Below are 19,696 nucleotides of genomic sequence, written 5' to 3'. Positions count from 1 at the left end.
AAAACGATTTGAGCGCAAACGCTGGTTTGCAAGGCCTCACATCCTGTCCAAACTCTTTGGTTTGGGTTCCCTAGTACCTAGTACTACTTATCTACCCCACTGCTCTTATTTTTTCCCCACACGGAGTAATCTTCCCCCCCCTCTCTCCAGCAAGGTAACTATGTCAAATTTGGCTCCATTATATACAGACGATTATCTCAAACACTTGTGTTCCGGCCCCTCGCTGCTCTCAGAAAATGCAGACATTTCCAACCAGATTAATACCTCAATACCAGAACAACTAGAAAAACTGAGGAAAAAACAAGTCCGACTCCAGTTAATGGTATTAATGTTGACTGATTACCTTAAAGCTGAGGTTATCCCCCTGGGCCTCCAGGTCCGTAATATACCAGGTATCTTCACAGATAACCCTAAATACATATCAGGCTTCAGTTACATTGGGACCACTTGCTCCCGTCACTGGTTGGCATTAGGCATTGACACAGCGACTGATACTTTAAAGTCGCTACAGGTAGAAATTGCTGACATCCTCAAACAAATTGAGGACTCTGATACCACAACTGAAAGTAAACAACTCATAGAACAAGTAGATAAAACTGTTGCGGAGTTCTACAGAATTGAGCAAAATAAGAAATCAAATAAAGTTAAAAAGGATATAAAGTCTTATAACATTGAAACAACGTACCCCTATCTGCAAAAGGATTTTTATACAAACAAGTCATATACCTACCCCCAACAAAATAGACCCTGGGGCAGGTATAACAGGCGACAGAATCTGGTTGGCTTCTCCGATACCTCCGCGGAATCATCTGAGAATTCAGACGCAGGCGAAGGCTCAAGTACATCAAGGCGAGGGGGTGCACACCAGAATTCTAGTCGTTTTTTACAGAGAGGCCAGCAAGAACCGCCACAACGAGGGCGCGTCAAGAAAGCCCAGAGATGGGTCAATCCCCCTGGGGAACGGAGAACCAGGAACAACTATTACCAATGGTAACACAGAGTCCCTCCGAACTTGACACCATTCCCATCTTCAATCTTACCACTCACTTGCTAGCACAAGACGAACTTTCCCTCCTTAAGAAGGGCCTTACTTTTGTCCCAACGGTGGCACCCAACTTCATGGAGATACACACCGAACTCCTAAGGTTCTTCAGGCGTATTCGCCTGAAGGCATTTTTTCAACTCCACCCCTCGCCCGGAGTCAATGCTCATACTCCCTTTCGCCCTCCCTCAACCTTTTTGCCATCTGCGGGCTTAATACCACCTGAAGTAATCACATTTGAGAAATTGGTTCTTAAAGACCTCACAAGTATGAAACAACAGAAAAGATTCATACCATACAACATAACACTGAAGGAGAAACAGGCAATCTGTTCCCTGAAAAGTAATGACTCAATCGTCATTAAGAGTGCAGACAAGGGGGGCGGTATAGTTTTACAGGAGCTTGACTCTTACACGGCTGAAATCCAGAGGCAATTAGACAATACAGATCACTACCTGAGGCTTGCATCTAACCCCACTAAGGCAATTCAGGAACTGATACGCAAAGTAACAACAGAAGCAGTATCAGAAGGTTTCCTGACAAAAAAAGAATTTAACTATTTGAATGTGAAAAGTCCCAGGACCCCGGTAATATATACTTTACCTAAGATTCACAAAAATTTAACCACCCCCCCCGGGTCGTCCAATTGTATCAGCATGTGGTTCAATTTTGGAACCCCTCGGGGCTTTGTTGACTTCTTTATAAAAGAATTTGTCCCACCAACAGCTTGCTATGTACGTGACTCCATGTCCATGATCAACTTGATCGAGCACCATCCCTTCAATCCTTTAACCGACACCCTGTGCACCATGGACGTGGAGTCTCTATACACGAACATCCCGCAAACTGCGGCTCTGCTTGTTATACAGAAGACTCTTGATGGACGTCCACGACCACATGCCATTCCCACATCATTCATTTGTAAACTACTGGAACTTTGCCTTACCAGAAATTTCTTTACATTTCAAGGCCTCTTTTATCAACAAATAAAGGGGACGTCTATGGGCGCGATTTTTGCCCCAAACCTGGCCATATTGTTTATGGACGAAATAGAAAGGCAGGTTATTCTGGTGCCATCTAATCCTTTCTTCCCCGGTGTCATCATGTGGCGCAGATACATTGATGACATTTTCATGATATGGAGATTAGACACCAATGTACTGCGCCACTTCATGCACTGGATAAATAACAACTGCTTGGGCCTCAAATTCACCTCCACATCTGATAAAACCTCTATAAATTTCTTGGATCGGACAATCTTTCATCAGGAAGATGAGCTGCTCACAAGGCTATTTAGAAAACCCACTGAGAGAAACACCCTGCTAGAATATACTAGTAATCACCCCAGGGCACTGAGGGATTCTTTACCATTCTCCCAATTTCTACGGATCAGGAGGAACTGCTCCCACAGGGAGGACTATTTTAAAGAAAGTACCATCTTGGCCAACAAACTCAAGGACAGGGGATACCCAAAGAAAATTGTAAAAAACGCCCTGAAAAGGGCTTGGTACCGTCCACGTGAGACACTGCTTGTCCCTAATCCAAAGAAAAATATGGATAGAATAGCGTGCGTCACAACTTTCTCTCCTATCTCTAACAACTTGAGAAAGATGATTCTAAAACATTGGCCTATCATTAATGCAGGCATTCTAGAAATCGAGCGACCCCTCTTCGCTTTCAAAAAAAGTAAGAATCTAAAGGACCATCTGGTCCGGGCAGCGCTCCCCAGTCCTAACCATCCTTCTACACTTGAGACAGCATGGGGTCTGTCCCCCATTGTTGGACATGTCAAATGTGGGGGTTGTTCAGTATGTGATCTGACCATGGAGGGTAAAACGCATGTGTTCAATAATGTCACTTTTAGATGTAACACTCTCACAAATTGTAACACAAGCAATGTAATTTATCTCATTCAATGTCCTTGCAACAAAAACTATGTGGGCCAAACCTCACAAAAAATCAAAACCCGTGTTTGCCAGCATAGGAGCCGCATTAGGTGCAGGACACCAAATGCCCCATTGGACGAACATTTCATTGAGGCAAATCATGATGAAGACGACATCCGATGGACTGTATTAAAAGCACTGAAACTCCCCCAACGAGGTGGAAGTATGTCCAGCCTGCTCAACAAAGAAGAACTGAAGTGCATAATATTGCTGGACTCTATTCGAAACGGATTGAACCGGACAGAGGATTGGACTTCGTTACTTTAGATGTCTTGCTAACAGTTATGCTCAATGGAAACTTAAGTAACTTATTCCTAGTTTCTTAAATAGTCTCTGAAACCCGTAGAAGCCTTAATGTTTGAATGAAACAGAAAATAACATGGACTCTATTGTTTTACCACCATAATGACCAAAAATCAGTAATGTTTTTAGTGATTTTGTTATATAATCGTATGCGTATAATTGTTGAGCTCAAAAGGCCTTCACTCGTCACAAGCATGGGCACACAACCGAATTCACGACCTTATTGAACTCACAACCCCAGATATCTGCTGCTTGGTTTCAAATCGCACTAGGCTCCAAGTATAAGAGCACGATTCAAAAAGGCCACGGCACTACACCTTGTGCGCAAGGCCTCTCCCAGACCATATCACCACTCCATCATGGCCGCCAAACACAAGCAAAGGTAACTAGTCCTTCCTCAGTTTTGGCATCTTAGTAGTATTTACAACTAAGAACGAGGCTCACTCGTACAGCGGACTCGCGCTGCGACAGAAGAGGGAGAAGACCATCGTGTTTCTCCCCTCAACCCACCGCCACTTCCATTGTGAAGGAAAGGTAAGCGCTTTCCCTGCCCGCCCCAATACACATGTCTCGCGTGTGAAGGGCTGTCTCTAATTCCGTTATCCTGTACTAAACAGCCTCGAGCTTCCGGACCTTTAAATCCAAGGAGTCATTTCACTCCGTCCACCAAATACAAATATTGAGAAGACCGCCGCTTCCATTATGAAGCAAGGTAAGCGCCCACCTTAACCCACAATATACGCCAGTCCAATCCACGAAGTAGTCTCCCTAATGGTAATTATAATTTTTACCATGTAGCACCAGGGTCCCGGACCTGAAAACTAAATATCTCTCCACGAAGGAAGGACAGTGACCTCGCGACCCTCACCGTGGATTCGCACAGGTACTACCACTAGTTCCGATAATCATAACTTTTTGGCTGATCGGAACCAGCCCTACTCTAACGAATAGATTTTCCTTCAGTTCCCAGACGAACCAGCAACTATCCGAATACGGTCGCTTTACCAACCAAGCCTCTCACGGTCTTGGCAGGTTAGTGCTCATCTCGCCACGCTCAAAACCACTTCACACTCGTCGAGCGAAAACCGCCCAAATTCGGCGTGCAGAACACTGCTTCACTTTTTTTCACTATGTCATCACTGTCACAAGTACCCCATGTTAAACCATCTCGGTCTCTGCCCAACCTAATTTCACAGACAACTTGCTGCCTAGCTGTATACAAACTAGCGCCAAGACTGCCATGAATCACCATACAATCACTAAGTCACCGCGCCGCTTTTATTGTACCAAATGGTAAATGCACGCATGCAAAAGGAACCACGACGAGGCATCTGGTCACATTTGACATCACCACTCACTGTCACTTTAGATTAACAGCTCACGATTTGATGTAATTAAGAATGGCCTTTAGTTATACATAGTCCTTGCTGAATGTTTTTAAATCTATGATTTCAGGCGGATGCCTTATGTTGTCTTCCATTTTTCCCTCTTTTCACATTTACAGGCGTTCGTATTTTATACAGGCAGTGATTTAAAACAGTCCTGATGATGATCCCGGTTAATAAGGAGCATTATGGATCGAAACGTTGACGCTTTAAAACAGTGTTACATGCAACTTATTGTATATATTTATCTGTATACACTGTTTGTTGAGACTTGCGGAATTGATCATTAATTCGTAAGCCATTGTTTGCTCTAAAATAATTTTTTCTTGCCTGCTAAATCTTCTCTCTTACTTACCTTTATCTTACTCTATGGTTTTTCTACTTTTCTGGGAGAGTTACAGGAGTGTGCCCCATCCGAACGTTCCCATTTTGACCCCCTTCAGGTCAACTAATTCCTTGTTATCTTTAAAATAAAATATTCCTCGCCCGGCTGGGCTTGGAAGCTAAAATATAGTACTTATTGTGGTCTATATTTTCATTTAATTTTTTTCTATTGTAATTCCTTAGGACCCTTGTTCTGTGTAATATAGTTGTGATTAATGCATCTATTGAGACTTAATGTGGCTTTTTTCACCCGGTACATTGGCATGTGTTGATCTGGCCCCCTGGCAGAGACATATCCGGGTCAGTCCACACGGAAAGGTCCCCTAAGAGCTCTCCGCATTCCGGTGCTCAGTTGTTGCTGACTCAGAACAAGGGCCCGTGTCAAGGGTCAGAAAAGGCCAGTGACGCGAGTCGTGGCTCCCAGGAGATAGAACAGTCCAATTGCCCCAGTGGTGCACTTCTCTGCATGTGACGGTGTATCCCTGGGAGCTCTGCAGGGGCCGGCGCCCAACGGCTCTCGGTGAAGCACGTGACTGAAGAGAGGCCGGCGCTGCTCTCTAGGGGGGAGACGCTACCATCGGAGCATCGGGTGCATTGGTACCGGGTCAGCAGGCTGCTGCAGTTATTTTAAAGGCTGCCCGGAAGAATTAGACACAGTGCGCGTTTGGGGTCTGCTTCCGTGTTTACTCTCGAGGGGCGGATGTGCTAAGTGAGAAACTGAGAGGAGAGAGGAAGGAGGAAAGAAGTGACAGAAAATGAGTGGATGAAAGGTGAGAAGGAGAAGCGACAGAAAGTGAGATGGAGGTAAGAATAAGCAAAACACAGAAATGATATATGGAGAGGAAACGAAATTGGCCAGCAATAGGGGTGTCTGGAGGGAAACGAGAAAGAAAATAGATCCAAGTGATTAATAGCCTGAGAGCCCCCCTCGCTTGGGGGAGTGTGAAAGAGGGGAGAGATGGATGGAGAAAATAAGTGAAAGCCAGATAGAATGGGCAGCCGGTGCCAAATACATCTGTATTTTAATACCAACCTGGGAACCACTTTTCTTTCTTGCTCTGGTGCACTCATTCCTCCGCTGAATATCCCCGGGAGGCAGGTACGGCATTTCTGCATTTGTACGCCATGACCTTCTCCTGCGATTCAGGAGATTACCCGGGTGTTTGTTCCCAGGATGGGCTTTTGGGAGCATGTTCTTTTTGATAGAGGTTGTGGTAATTAAATGTGCTAATAAAAAATTCAACATCCAACATTACATTCAATGCAATGTAGACACATGAACGCCATGTATAAAACGAAATGGCAGTGTCACTCACGTAAATGATTACTTTTATAGATATTTAATTCCTCCTTGCGGACCAGTCCCCCCTCTTTTACACTTTTTTTCTGGAACTACCGACAAACGCAGCTATATAGATGATTGTTGGATATTTTACTATATTTTATTATGAAGAACATTACTAATGTTCACATAATCAATTACCGAAGGGATACAACTAATACAGAAGACAAAACCAACAGAAAATACGAAGAAATATACAAATGTCTGAAATATAACATGAAAAGGATCACCTGGCAACTAAAGAGAAGCGTTTATGGAGTTAGCGTGGATTACGTCTACCCGGTGGCATTTTATGCATTTAAAAGATGAAGCCTCTGTTCATTCTGTTGTAATTTGTCCAACAACGCTAGGAGAATTAATTAAACGAGCTCCGTGGATTTTGAGCATGTAGCAAAAACGTGTAATAAAATATATTAATAAAGACAACGTGGGCAGACACTGAATTTTGTGAGCACTATAAGAATGACGATCCGCCCTCTGAGTCAACCCCGAGAAGAGGGTTGGGTAACTAATGCTGGCCCGAAGATTATGTATACCTAGTTTCACGACCCAAAATTGCCGTGCGATTTTATTGTTGCAGTTCGAGTCTACAAACGGTTTGTGCGCCAATTAAACCTGCAAGTTCCCACGCGTATAATTAAACCTGGTAATAGTCGCGCCTGCTATTTAAAGTATTTTGCAAGGCAGCGCAAGCCATTGTCATCATTAAAATAATTTAGGTCGGTTGACGGACGTATATACCGTAGTCCTCCGTGGAACTGAAGTCTTAAATGTATCCCACGGGTTTGGAGCCCCACGGCCAGTGCACACCCCTCTGCACAGCCGGCGGGACTCGGGTAAATTGGGTCAGTGTTTCAGCCTGAGATTGTTTAAGTTCTCATTATAGAGCCCACATTTTTATTACACTCAGTGCACAAGTTCATTCCTGGTCCTGAGGTGTACGAATACCTCAAGGGTGGTGCGTGTTCGATAGGACATTGCCCTCAATGCCGAAACTCGTTTCTGGTATGATCCGTGCCACTGGAATTATGCGGCTTGGGGAAGGAGCTAATTAGTGTCAGGATGAACTAAATTATGCGGCAAGAAAAGACAAATTATGCGGCGGAATGTTCCACATTCGGTGACAGTATACCTTTATTTTACATGGTAGCAGTCTCTGCGTAAATGTTTCACCCCATTAACACCGATTTAACACCCAAATAAAACAAATGAGCAACTGAAAGCTGACCAGTCAACTTTTGCCGAGAGCCTTCCCTTGCATTGCAACACGAGTCCTTGTAATTTTAGCAACTTGTGATCAATTTAAGCTAGAAATATTTTTGGGGTGAATTCTGGAGGTTATGCTGAAAATAATGGATTATGTGGCATAAGGGCAACCCCACAATTATACCTAAAACACCGCGGCCGCAGAAGCGCACAATTCCTGTGACCCCGGATGATACAGGAAACTTTAAAGAGTTCTGTAAACTGGTGGTCTTGCGATGGCGTGGGGGGTCTTTGCAAAAACGCACCATGGCATGTTTTGTTGTTACCACCACTACGAAGTGTATTAATGGTGTTTTTCTACTCACGCCGACCTCGTTATGTTGTATGGTCATTGCGCTGTGTCCGAGCCAGGTATTATGTACTTGAAGGGAGACAGGATGGCTGATTACAGACAGAGTGAGGGATTGATGGTGCCCTGCACTTCATGTGCGCCATAGCCCTACCACCATGTCCTCATTACAGTGCATTCAAAAAGCACAAGTCTTAAATGAGAAGTGCACATAATAGTCGGAGTGCTTCTGGTAGGCAATGCTAAGTTAAAAGTTGATATTACTGTGCGAGGCCACCTGTGAGCCAGCATGTGTTACTAGCACAGAACACGATTGTTTCGTGCGAGTTCTAAAAGGTCCACAAGTTCAACCCAATCACAACAAGACAGGTCCCGGGCCGGCAGTCAATCACAGCGCGGCCTGAGGAATGATGTCACGTGGGTGTCCCGGGCCGGCAGCAAATCACAGCGCGGCCCGGGAGACACGGCAACAAGGGGCGGGACTTAAAAAAAGACAGAGAAACGCCCCCGAATCGCATTGTGACGGGGAAAGAGTGATTGACAGCCCATCTCTTCCAATGGCTAGCCTCCATTTATGGAGCTACCCAATGGAAGAAGGGGCGGGTTCAAGTTCCCCATACTGTTCTAACATTAGATTTCGCCTGCGCGAAACGCTGCTTGCGCAGCTTTCGACAGGCGAAACCTAAAAAGGGTATATTAACATATAAAGTGCGTGTGTGATTCTTCTTTGGCAATAAAGTGCGTCACTTAACCCTAAGCAATTAAGAAGTTACCATTTACTGCCACTCCAGTAGTCTCGCAATTTTCAGTTCCAATTCTTGCATATTTTATTTAATTTAACTACTGCGCCAACCCTTTTTGCATATATGGTTTCTTGAAAAAAACTCTTTGCATTTGTAAATATATATATTTAATAAATGTTGCATTGGTTCGAGTTTGCTGGTGGTTTGATGTGTGTGTGTTGGTGTCTCCTGATGCTATTGGGTGTGATTCTTCCACTAACCACGTGTACTGTTAGTCCTGGACTAAAGCACCACGTCAAGATTTTTTTAATGAAAAGGTTTAATTGTTTTTGTAATCTACAATGTGTGTGTTGCTTTGGTGTCTGCAATCTCTAGTAATTCAAAACTTAAAGGGTCAACATTTTTTCGCCATTTTTCTTTGTTTTTTCAGATTCATGAATGTCACTTGAAAAGGGAGACATTGAAACAAGGTGAAACAGGCACACATAATGGGAGGCACTTTGACAATGAGACTTGGATACACAAAGACACTTGGAAAGCGATACAGCTGTAATCACGAGGCACACACATTGACAATGAGAGAAGCATAAAGGCTAATGGTTGATAGAGACATTGAAAAGAATACCTAAGATACCTGACACAAATACAGGTAATGCAAATGACAAATATAAACTGGCCCACCACTCCACTTACAGATACCAGCCTGCTGGATACATCACATCATCATGACTATGCACCCTGTAGATACCCACAGTGCTTTGAGGGGATACCATTGGCGTAAGAGTGCCGTACAAATAACCTACCAGACTATAGAGTAGAATAACACGCTGCTACCATCTTCTGATTTTTCATTTAAAATGAATCTGTGCCTGAACCTCCAATGAAATGCATTCAGTTTCTTCAGTTCCTGGTGAGGGTTATTGTTCCCTCAATGACAGCCCCCCTGTGATGTGGATACCACCCCTTTCCGTTGGATTTTATGGATTTAATAGTCAGTCATGCCACCCACCGTCGCACAATGGCTACGTATTTGAAACCCGCTGGGCTAGACACAGAAAATACTGGGGCTCATGTAGTCCAAAGAACTGCCAGAAAAAGAAGAACCAAAAAGAATAAAAACCTTCCCAAAAAGAGAGTTTCTGAGTGAGCCAGGGGTATGTCTGGGGTCGATACTAGCCAGCACAGGAGGCAGCCTGACAACCTTTCCTGACGTTAGTGTGAATGTTGCATACCTTCATTCTGTCTTATGTCATATACCTTGGCCGAATCTACTGCTGATTTATTATTGAAGATGATTCATGCACACTTTAGTAGATTTTGAAAAAACTTTTGGAGTTCTGAGAACAGCTAGTATTTTAATCTGCATATAAATAAGTTGTAAAAACAATTTAATTTATTTTATTGAGCAAATTGTGAAGCGTTTGTGACTTCTAAGATATCGAACCTACACTCAAGGTGATGTAGGATTACATTTTTTCTTACTATAAATATAGAAATAGCCACTGATATTAAAATAAAATATTGTATAGACATTGAGGACAAAGCTCAGTTTAAAGAACAGTCAAATAAAAGTAGTCAACTAACAATGGGGTATTTTGTTTGTGTCTAGCCCAGTTACAGAAAACTGTTTTAACTCAGTGCTGAAAAGTCCAGGGACACGTTTTGAATCAATGGCGCAAAACTACAAAAATGCACCTTATCAGTCAATAGAGGGAAAGCTAAGGGAAATATTGTCTGTTGGCCAAATAGCTACTATTTTTCGTTCTACTATTGTTTTATGGGTATGCTTTCAAGCACTTAGTGTGACTGATGATATCTTATTTTGAAGTGCCACATGGAACATGTGAGTCCACTTAGGGTCAATAGTAGGCTATACTTAGTTCCATAATTAGTCAGTAAAGCCATAGCCACCTTCCACTTGATGAATCACTGTGATCTAAGCAAGTGTCAAGTTATCTTCATCTTGTATCCTAGTCATGCAGTTCACCAGTTGTGTGGAAAGTATGGGACACCCTGAAGAAACTTAAAAAATCATCTGAATATGCCTAACAGTGGTGGCCAGAAGACCAACCTTGTGCTCAGAGAGTTGCTCAGCAGTGAAAAGGTGCAAACCTAGTGCAGAACAACACAACTTTTTTGCACACCAAAGTTCCATTTAAGTGTGCAGAATCTGTGACTTGCTCTCTCAAATGACAGATCTTGAGTTATAAAATCATGATATGTGTGTATTTATTGGTGCATTTGGCACTTCTAATTGTGGAAAAGCAACCTTTGGGTGTATATTTTGCAGTCTTAACTGTGGATTTTAATTTTATAAATACTTATTCCTATGGGTATGCCATCAGGGTGGTGAATGCAAGGTTGGTGAACATCCACAAAGTTGCAAACGCATAAGTTTGCATTCATCTAAAATGCTCGGCGTAGTTGTGTCTTTAGACTGAGACAAGGAAATGGTGAAGAACCCCCATACACTGTGAAGTGTATGAAAAGGCATTTCTTTGATGTAAAGGAAACATGAATGTGCAGATGCATATATCCCCGCACCCTGGGACTGAGGATTGCAAGTGTAGGATATGAAATTGGAGGCAAAGGAAATTAGGAAAGTTATAGTTTTGCAGAAGGTATGCCAGAGACGCTTTGAAAGTTGATAGAATATTGAATTCTAAGTTGTGCACGAACGCAAATGCCTACAACCGCATAGATTGTCAAAATGTTGATGGATCTGGCCATCAGGGAATGCAGAAATGCAGTAAGGACAATGACTAAATTGTATTTGACCTTTGATAGTCCTGTGGTTCATATCTTTTTTCCCATAGTTGGGGAAAAAGGGCTCCACTCAGTAAGGTGCTCCAATGTATGCCTTTGCACTACACATTAGGGGTTTACACCCTGTAATGAGCATGCATGTAGCAACAGATTGCAAAGGTTTTGCGGACAACAGCCCACCTTATTCCAGATCATCCTCATCAATTATTTACATTGCACAGAGTGGGGGATCCCCCGCTATGGCTGAGGAGCTTCGCCCTCCCTGCCACCCTCAAAAGTTGAATAACGATAATAAAACAAGTTTATAATCGTTTTATTTTCACCTTCTCCCTGCAGCGTCCTGGGGGTGGAGCCATCGCGAGAGAGCCAGGAGAGAGAGTTTCTGAGCAGCACTGCTATCAGTGCGGATGTGGGTTTGGCCGGCAGTCTCAGGCACTGAGCTATTTCAACCCAGGCCCAGACTGGCCGTAGCGGGCACCGGGCATTTCCCCGGTGGGCTGCTAGGGTGGGCGGTTTTAGGCCCCTGGGGGCTGTTTTTGTTACTGGGGGCCCTGCAATATCGGCCCCCGATAATGAAATCGGCCCAAACCAGCCCTTGCAAACAGCTCGGCCCAGCGGGGGCGGCCGAGCAGTAGCCGGGCCAGTTTCGAGTCCCAGTCTGGCCCTGGCTGCATTGCAGGATTGGAGAGAGAGCAGCCAGAGGCTCCCAGTCTCCCTGGGTGCGCAAAGTCGCAGTGCTTGGGCCAAAATCTGACGTTGCTTTCTAACATGAAAGCAGGGTACGCTGGGAGCCTCTGCCGCAGCGAGGAGAGGATACAGAGAAGAGCATTGAGCAGCAGGCAGAAGATACGTTATTTTTATTTCTAAATGTTTAATATCCTTTTCCCCTCCCTCCCCTAGCTCCCCCTCATCCGTTGTCCCCCCCAGCCCCCGCCACTACGTCTGTTACACAGATAAACATCACATGGTTGATAAATATACATCTCAGGTATAATCATGGTGCATTTTGCCAGTGTGGTGGATGGATTAGACACAAGCTCTATGATTGAGCTGTTTTTTTACTACTGTACCTGCTTTGGGAACACTCAATCTCACACCCTACCTGACATTGAGGACTGGGGTTACACACACATAATTACATACATTTCTGAGAATCAGCCACGTTGCTTCATCGAACTATCACTTTTGCTGGAATGGATGATTTACATATCCCTATTTTCATTCCTTGAAATATTTCTTCTATTTTATGAATTGCATTGTACTACTCAAATCTATTTATAAAGATGCAATGTTATGCCCCCAATTCAGTAGTGCTGACTGATTTCTCAAAAGGGCGGATTCACAATGCATTTGCAGGCATTGTTGGTAGCGATAAACTAGTAACGGTTTTAATGTCTCTTATAAGTAACTTACACCTTATTCAAAATAGTGAAACAAATGTATTTAAGATGTATAAATGTGTACAATGTAAACCCTTTCACTGCGATGTAGAGGAGTAGATATTTTAGTCCAGACGATGGTCCTAGATGGGTTTCACAGGATTGGGTAAGAGTATACATTGAGTACACATTTTAAAATATATATTCCACATGTGTTTGTGTTTGGTCAGACACCTCACGCCTGAATGACTGAAGTGTAAGTGCCTCACATAGTTTATGAAGTGCTCTAGAAAGTCCCATTATTATGCAGTGGGTGAGTGAAGTGAGAGAAAAATATTTGTTATTGAAGGAAAAAGAGAATTCAGTGTCAAAAGCTTCTATGCAGCTGAACATGTTGACTTGTATAATGTGCAGGGGACGCATTTACATAGGTCTATTAAGAGAACATCTGCCCAAAAAGTGAATGTTTCATTCAGCTTCCTTTATCATCCGTGCCTCATTTGCAGAGCAATGTAAGTTGGTGGATCTGATGACCAAAACTTTATCAGCTCCACCTTCGGACACTGTTAAGCTTATGGACCAGAGGCCACCGATTTTAAGGTGGCAAGATCGCACCCATTTTTGGCCATGTCTTTTCTGTGCAAGATTGCCATGCAGAGTATGGCAGTGGCAGTTTGGCACAGGAAATGCTATTGATGTGCTAAGAATTTTAACATCAGGGACAGAGTCCTGGAACTGTATCTGCATATGATTTTGCGTTCCCCTATTAATTTAAAAAATAGGGGACAGTAGCACAAAGGTATTAGGCTTTCCAGTGGTGTCGGAAAGGCTGGTCTTTGGGACCGGGGGGATCTCTGTAAATCACAGGGGTGGAGTCCCATGGCCATAGTAAGATGGGTGAGATGAGTAGTTGGAAGTACAAGGGCTGGTGTCCCTGGTGGCAAAACTAAAAAGAAATCATATTCCAAGTTCCCCTTGTTGGAATTTTGCCATTTTGGTGTCATTTTGTGCATTAAATCATACCTTGGAGTGAGATTTTTATTGTTTGGTGTTTTTGACCTTTAAGCCTGTCTGCTCTGTGCCCTAGCCACTAGATGTTTAGCTCAGGTTTAAATTATTAAAACCTTCATTGAACCTAACAGGAATAATAAATGAACAACTCCTTGCTGAATTAAGAATTTAGGCTACTTTTCAGAAATGTATAACTGTCTGAGTTCAAACTTAAGTTTCGCACCTATGTCCTCCGCAAACCTCAAGTAGGTAGAAACAACCAAAAATAAGATCAACTATTTTTTTGCATCTCTGATAAAAAATGTTTTTATATCTCTGATTATCATAGGACAGTAAATTCAATTTTTAAATAGAAAACAGACTTTTTTTGCACATCACTTTCTTCATTTTTTCAAACAACAGTATAAAATATTCCTGTATTTACATTGTTTTCAGAGTTTACTCCAGGGTAATCCACAAGCCCTGGGCATCTTTAGAATATTACATATGTAGGAAGAAAGGACCAAAATTTGGCTGGGACACATGTTTTGGAAAAAAAGTTATTGAGGCTTAAGCAAATCATGCACTGCACATAGACACAGAGAAAGCAGCCCAGGTAGCAGCACTGCAGTCCTGCCTAGAGTGCTTTACTATATCCTTATAGCCTTCTATAGCAGTCTATATTGTACATTAAAAGCCTGTTTCAGTGTAAAAGGCCTAAGCTGAAGGCAAAGCCTCATAACAAGGGAGTCAGCCTTAAATGGTCCGTATAGCCCACTATGGTGGCCCAAACGGCTATTAGAACATTTCACACCATGAGGGCAGAATGTTCATAATGAAAAACTGTCTGGGAGGCGTAAGGGATTCACAACCACTCATACCTCTAAGACTTTGGCCTTTCAACATTTTTGCAGTGTGTGCCTGGCTGTTATTAGCACAAGCACACACAGCAAGAGCTGTGAAAGTGGGCCACAGTCAGCCTCTTCCTATTTGGGCTATGCCACACTGCCATCATTTGGCAGAACCAGAGACAGGATCTGAGTAGAGTTCTCACTTCCCTCCTTTCGAAGCTCCAGTGGCACTGTGAGGAACGGGATGGGTGGGGGAGACTTACTGTGTACTGTCTGCCTCACAATTTCCTCTGTCTAATCCACATATTCTGGAAAGGTAGGGAAAAGAGGGAGAGAGAGATAGACACAGGCTGTGGATTAGGGCAGGCCTCGAAAAATCCACTCGCCCATTCGCGATTGGGATTTTGCAATTGTGAGTGGGCGAGTGGATTTTTCATCAGGTCGAGCTATTTTTAGCACCTACTCGACCTTACTGGGAGTAAACTTAAGCTGGAAGAAACAGGTGTTCTGTCCATTCAGAAAGTGAATGAGCAATTAAGAAACCTTTAGATCATGTTTTTTCTTGACATTTGCTGACTACTCAAGGTCAAAAGTCAAATGTCAGTTTGACTTTGTACTAATTCTTGCCTTTCTATTCCTGGAAAATGGTTTTAATTTTTCTTTCACCTATTTAACACAGTTAATGGGTTTTGTCAAGTGAAGGACAAAAGTTGTGAAACAATAGGATGTAAAATGACTGGTTTTTTTCTCCAACAACATTTAAGCTGCTTGAAAATGAACAGTACAAGTATTTCAAGATATAACTGGAATTATGGAAGAACTTTTTTTCATGATTCAGAAGTGTGATGCAGACAAAGATTTATATAGGAACAAAGAAAATCAGAATACTTTACTTGGTGATGTGCAAATGACAAATATTTGCACTTTATTTCCAAACGTTGTACACTATATATATATTTTTTGCGGAGTTTTATATAGCGCGAACTTGACCCAAATCGGGTATCAGTGCGCTTTACATAGCACCAGTTACGATACATGAGGACACACATTCATTTTTTTTAGGCACAGGGAGATTAAGTGATTTCCCCAGAATCACAGGATGTTTACCGAGACTCTAACCCAGATCCCCAGGTCCGAGGTCGAGCGCCCTAGCCATATAAACCACGTCAGTAACAAATTCTGTGGCCATTTCATTGTAAAATCTGCTGAATGCAAATGTGCAGTGTGCTGCTACTTTATGCTTTAGTTGGGTATTTATTAAAAGTGAGAAATATTCCTGCCCCCGCCCTGATGACATTGCAGTTAATGAAATAAGAGGCAAGTCAGTGGTCATGTGTATCTTTTATGTGGATAGCTTTGTATTCTATATGGAGTTGATGTTTAGTTTATTAAATCAGACAATATAGTTTTCAGCACAGAAGGCATACTGAACTTGCGTATCTCATACGTGATAAATGACATCTCAGTGAATACACAGCATACTTGCCTAGGATCACATAATTTGAAACCAGTTTATGGGTCTAGAGCATTATAATTAGGTCGAGTAGATTATTTAAGTCACTAGAACTGCAGGTCTAGTAACAATTTTAGGATTTTTTTAGGTCTGTTAGGGCATTTTAATGTTGAGAGCAGTGGGCCTATACCAGCTTTTATAGGACACTGCTGCCCAAAGTTTCCATTGGAATGCTCAACATTCCAATCACTAACATTGTGTTTTGAACATTCTTTGAATGGGTAAATCTTAAGGCGTGAGTGGCTTGGTATGTGGCTGCTTTTCTTAATCGCAATACTCTTTTCTAAGCGGACTCTTGGGGACATAGTGTGGTCTTCAATTCATTGTGCATGCATATGTACGTCTGTCATTACAGTGGACACAACTTCTTTCAGTCATGATTTTTTCCTCAGTTAAACATATTTTGTGGCCTTTCCTGAAAAATCCTCTATCAATTTGTTTGTTTAAGAGGTAGTCAGTTACCAAACCCAGTTTAGTTTCTTCAAACTAAAAACCATAGCTAGAACTGAAGAAATGTACTATCAGACTGTAAATAGATCAATAAATGAGTGCTTAAACAAACGAAAAAACATTAATAGTTATGTTGAACGAGGTTCCATATTATTTGGTTTCGTGATATGATTTTTCGTCCATGTTCCTCTATACTAAATATGAACTTTACCAAGTCTGAAGATACAACCAGTGCTGTTTGTACCATGCCAGCTTTGATTGCCGAATGCAGTGTTGCTTTAGCTCAGTGGTTGTTACATTTGCTACTTTATGGTGTCTATACTTCGAGTTGGTTGTTGTCATTATTGATAGTGGCATTACGTGCAAATGCTGTGTATTTTCCCGTCTAAACGCTTTTGTTATTTTTTAGCTGTACAAAACGAGAGGGATCGTATCAGCACCAGAAGAAGCAACCTGGAGGGCAGTGATCTACCCTCCATTAACACCCTGTCGCAAGCTGAGAGTCTGTCACGCCAGGTAGAGAATCCCTTTTTGCAAGCAGCCTTCTTTATGTTGCACTGATGATGTAATATACAGAAAAATACCGATTTACTATCTCTTATCTGGTCATTGTAATATTCCCTACCTTTCATGCCCCGCTTCTTAAAAAGCTATGTTTTGGGAACAATGTATAAACTGAATCATTTAAGACATAGTGGTGCACGCAAAATAATAATTCATAGCAGTCCAATTGTATTTGAAAGCTCATATATTTTCTTTGTCTCCTTCCAACTCTTGATTATTTTTCATATAAAATCAAAACACAGCATTTCGTTCAAACATGAACTTCTTCGGGGGTGCAAAAACATATTTAAACCCCCAAAATATGCACATATCATATACTGCAAGATTTATTATATCATTATAAAAAACATTTTTTTATTGTTTTTATTTTATTTCCCCATAGTCATTGGTGTGACAAAAATACAAAAGTATAAAGTGCTGAAGAAACAAAAGAAAATAAGATCCACACAGATATTTGAAATAATCACATGATTATGATTCTATGTTAAAACAAATTACTCAATTACAGCAAGTGGAAAAAAAGAGGAAAAAGAATAAAAAAGACTGATCAGAAAGTAAGGAGAAGAGATGGAGAAGGAGAGAATAACAGCTAGATTGCGGGTGAAACGTCAAGGTGCACATGATACAATGGCAATACAAAATTAATCCCATTGGAGGCTTACCAGATCTTTCTAAATTTTAACCAGGAGTGGGGACCTCTGACCTTGGCTAGAGCTGAGGCGGACTCGTACACCTGTCTAAGTACAGCCTAGACTTCATTGGCATTTGGGCTGATAGTATTTATCCAGGCTCTTGTGATACATAAACGGGCACATGCAATGAAAATGGTGGCTAATGAGCTCTCACGACTAGCTACCTCGTGTTTAATCCCAAGAAACATTTAATTTTCAGTGAGCTGGAAGTCACAGCCGAGGTGTAGTGTAAGCATAGAGGAAACATCCTTCCAAAATGTATTTAGCCTTGGGCAGTCAATAAACATGTGCCTTAAGTCTGCAGCAAAGAGCTGACATTTTGGGCAGTGCGATGTTACTGAGGGTTGGGATATTGCCCACTTAGAAATAATCTCTGGTGTGTATTACAACATGAAGATTGTCTGGTGCTGTTGTAATTTCAAATTAACAGAGCCTACTACTCGATCTAATGTGCCCATTGCCTCTTGTATGTCCTCTACTGTTATATCAATTATTAGAAGCCAACCTAGTTTTACGGAAATCAGCAGGCTATCATCACGAGCTACTGCGAGAAATTTCTGATAAGCTGTGGTTCTGCCGGGGCTCGCATATACATCTGACAGTATTTCCAAGAGGGATGGCATATCTGATAACTTCTGTCCCCATAGGAAATAGTCTCTTACTTGTAGAAATTTGAGAAAGGTAACTATGCGGTACCCCAAACTCATCTTTTAATGCAGAAAAAGATTGAAATCCCTGCCCACCATACAGTTCTCCTAATCGGTTAATGCCCTTAAGCTGCCAGACTCTTCCGACATGATCCTGAAATATATCGGGAAGCGTTGGATTGCCCCATAACACCATGTACTGATGCAGTGAGGGCAAAGAATATTCCTTACAGATATCTTGCCAGATCCTAGTGATATCTCTGACTACCTTGAATCTGACACACTTGTAGTAATTAGGATCGGAGGTCTTATATATTGTGAACCCGATGGAAGGTCTGCAAGCTAGCTGGTAGGACAGTGAAGATGGACTAGCATCAAGCCTATTAAGCAAGCTCTGGGTCCGGCCGGAAAAAGCAGTACAAAAATAGAGCTTAAAGTCAGGGATCTTAAAGCCCCCTTGTTTATAAGATAATTTGATGAACCTGAGGGCCCTCCTAGCTCATCTATACCCCCAAATAAAACTGCCTATTGCGCTGTCTAAGCGTTTAAAGAAAGACAGTAGAACCAACAAAGGAATTGAGCAGTATATATGTGGACATTTCAGCAGTATAATAATTTTAATTATGACACACCTTCCAAATATACTGACGGGAAGCCAATGCCAACTACACAGTTTAGCTGGAACAGTTTTAAGAAGCGGTTCATAATTCAAGGTGATAACATCCTTTACTTGGCTGCTAAGATAGTCACCTAGATATATAGCCATCTTTGTAGCCTCTAGAGATATAGGCAGGATATCAGGGTGAAAATTTAGGATTGTCTGAGTCTTAGCTAGGTTTAACTTATAACCTGAAAAAGAACCAAAAAGCTTGGCCTCTCGATTAATACCGGGTATAGCGGCAGCAGGATTGGCTGAAAAAACAGCAATGTCATCTGAGTACGCACTCAACATAAGTTCCATGCCGTTGAGAGACACTTTGGAGATCCCTGCATTCTGCAATAGATGCCTTATAAAAGCATCAAAATAGAGGACTGATGAGATGCTGTTCAGCTTGACTGTTGCTACCGGGTTTTTATAAAATTTCTGTACCAAGAAGATGAACCGGGAACGGAGACCAAATGTTGACATAGTAAGCCAAAGTGC

General features: G+C 42.1%; 1 protein-coding gene across 5 annotated transcripts in view; it reads left to right on the top strand.

Annotated features, from left to right (window-relative positions):
* The window catches only part of HNF4G (hepatocyte nuclear factor 4 gamma), a 543,810-nt gene that overhangs the window by 405,484 nt on the left and 118,630 nt on the right, over positions 1 to 19,696 (top strand). For all 5 annotated transcript variants that reach the window (XR_013610522.1, XR_013610521.1, XM_078687129.1 and 2 more), the window contains one exon: positions 17,059 to 17,165. Coding sequence is in view for 3 of the 5 variants with exons in the window: in XM_078687129.1 (XP_078543255.1) it covers positions 17,059 to 17,165 (107 nt within the window). In the remaining 2 variants the exon portion in view is untranslated. The remainder of the gene's footprint in view (positions 1 to 17,058; positions 17,166 to 19,696) is intronic.

Source organism: Lissotriton helveticus, chromosome 4_1, assembly GCF_964261635.1.
Source record: "Lissotriton helveticus chromosome 4_1, aLisHel1.1, whole genome shotgun sequence".
NCBI lineage: Eukaryota > Metazoa > Chordata > Amphibia > Caudata > Salamandridae > Lissotriton > Lissotriton helveticus.
The sequence above is the reverse complement of the archived record's forward strand: the minus strand, read 5'-3'. Positions and strand labels throughout refer to the sequence as shown.